The following is a 2,043-nucleotide window of genomic DNA, read 5'->3' on the forward strand; positions in this document are numbered from 1 at the left end:
GCTGACTACAACATTCACGAATCCATTCATTGAAAGAATGAGAATGATATATTCTACTACGCCTTGCATCTAATCATGCCACACGGCCGTCCTGGCGAAACGGAATTTGACGTCAGGTCGGAATGCGCAACCCCTGCAGAACCATACGAGGGCTCAATACCGATAGTCGCGGAGCAAAATCGTGGTATGGTATGCAGTCCGAGGCAAAGATACTGTGCCTCCTGGCTGGATTGGGAAATACGATGTCCCGGTGGCAATGATCGACCTGGTCGTTCAGAGCTATCCTGTAACCGTACTTTACAATCGACGAAGAACTTCAGTACACAACGTTGATGATAGTACTTTCCATCCGACGGCGGGCCATAATGGCCTGGGGCGCAACCGTAGGTTGTCTGGTCGTACGAATACAAGAGCTACACCTGGCGCGTGTTTGGGAACTCGCGGCGTGAACCGGCCGTGTCCGGTTGAGAGTCACGGTGAGGTCGTTAACCGCTGTGCCAAAAGGGTTGCCCCCGCGCACCGGACCGGATTCTGGAGATAGCAGAAATCATCAACTGGAGTTGGTCGGAGCCACCCTAGGATTGCCACAGTGTTAGGCCGAGAATAGGAAATACAACACCCCATACAGTAAACGGCACGCCACAGCAGATGCTACTGTCGAGCTCAATGCCGTTTCGGCTACGGGGTCGGTCGGCCAGCCAGAGTGCCATGATCCCCTTGGCAGGTCGCACAGGAGGCCGCACCGACAGTGGAAGGAAGCCCTTCGTCGGTTGGTCCACAATCTCAAATATTAATGTGTGTGCTGGCTAATTTACTGTATTGTACGCGCGTGAAGCAATACGAGGTCGCCGCCTAAAGAGGCTTCCATTGCTGCAAGACGGGAGGGCTGGTTCAGACCCAGGTTCCACGGACGAGGCATGAGGTAATCTCGACCACGGAAGGACGCAGGGCCGCAACCAAATCAGGACACCGGCCCAAGATCATACAGTATCCACGTGGCAATTCAGACAATGCGGACAGGCATCCGACGGGGGCCCTGTCAATGCGTCTAGAGTAGCACCGGTCAAGGCGTTGAAGCTTGGTCGCGGTGGGGAAGGTGTGGGTGAAGGACCCTCTCGCAGATCATATCGCACCTCAAAGATTGGACAGAATCAGGATAAGGTTTCGACCCACATTTCGTGATAATCGCTGGCGATGGCCAGTGGAACCAGAATCCTGCGGATCGAACGCAATCGGTTCATGTTGCATTGAAGTTTAAATCCAACAACAAAGAAATGGCTGCTAGAAGTGAACCTGGTAGCGCAAAGGGGGGGGTTCTAGAGAGTTCTCCTGCTGCGTTGGTGGCGCTGATCCTTATGCGTGCTCCCAGCACTTCTCCACGTCCTCTCCCACCACGCGGCACCGCGAACGGGTACCATACCTGGGGTACGCAGGCCAGAACTAGAGCGTGTTATCGTAGATCAGGTGTTTAGAAGGCTTGCCAAAGAGGAAAAAGCACATCACGTTCTGTGTTGCGGGCCCCGGCGAACCGAACCTGCAACCCAAACACTATCAAGAGTTTTGTAAAGTCAACAACTAGAACAGTAAACAGCATCCGCGAACCCCAATCCATCAAATATGGTGGGTGCGGTACATAAATGCGCGCTGTCTCTGGCCACGCTGTGCTCAGTAGTGACAACAAGGTCTCCAACCCAAGGGAGACAAACACTTTGTATAGGTAAGGAACAGGCACAGTACCGTGCATGTCGCTCTTAACAAACTCAGGGCACGGCTTGCGGACCCGCCGAAAGAACATGTCAGGAGCCGTCATCGCTGGAACCATGGTTGTTCCTCACACCACTGCCCCTGGAGCGGTGGCCAGAATACCCAGGCGCGCGGCATTTTGCTGGCCAGCGTATAACAAGGTATATGCCGCCAGCGACCCTCTAGAGGCAGCACAGTGTGCTTTTTTCAAGTCGCACCCGCGCCCTTCAACGTAGCGCTCTTACCTTGGATATCATTCCATCTCCTCTGTTGATAAAGCACCGAGATGGCAAGCGTTGC

The 2,043-nt window shown here is 54.0% G+C and overlaps 2 protein-coding genes across 2 annotated transcripts; one reads left to right on the forward strand and one right to left on the reverse strand.

The window, feature by feature from the left end:
* The first annotated feature begins 65 nt into the window (after positions 1-65).
* Positions 66-457, forward strand: BJX67DRAFT_368961 (uncharacterized protein). Its single transcript, XM_071030691.1, has one exon. It carries the CDS (start codon positions 76-78, stop codon positions 331-333), a length of 258 nt encoding a protein of 85 aa, XP_070880295.1. The 5' UTR covers positions 66-75; the 3' UTR covers positions 334-457.
* Positions 458-1,234: 777 nt separating this feature from the next.
* Positions 1,235-1,945, reverse strand: BJX67DRAFT_368962 (uncharacterized protein). Its single transcript, XM_071030692.1, has one exon. It carries the CDS (start codon positions 1,820-1,822, stop codon positions 1,469-1,471), a length of 354 nt encoding a protein of 117 aa, XP_070880296.1. The 5' UTR covers positions 1,823-1,945; the 3' UTR covers positions 1,235-1,468.
* Between the last annotated feature and the right edge of the window lie 98 nt (positions 1,946-2,043).

This window comes from Aspergillus lucknowensis (assembly GCF_044049455.1).
Source record: "Aspergillus lucknowensis strain CBS 449.75 chromosome Unknown BJX67scaffold_187, whole genome shotgun sequence".
Lineage (NCBI taxonomy): Eukaryota > Fungi > Ascomycota > Eurotiomycetes > Eurotiales > Aspergillaceae > Aspergillus > Aspergillus lucknowensis.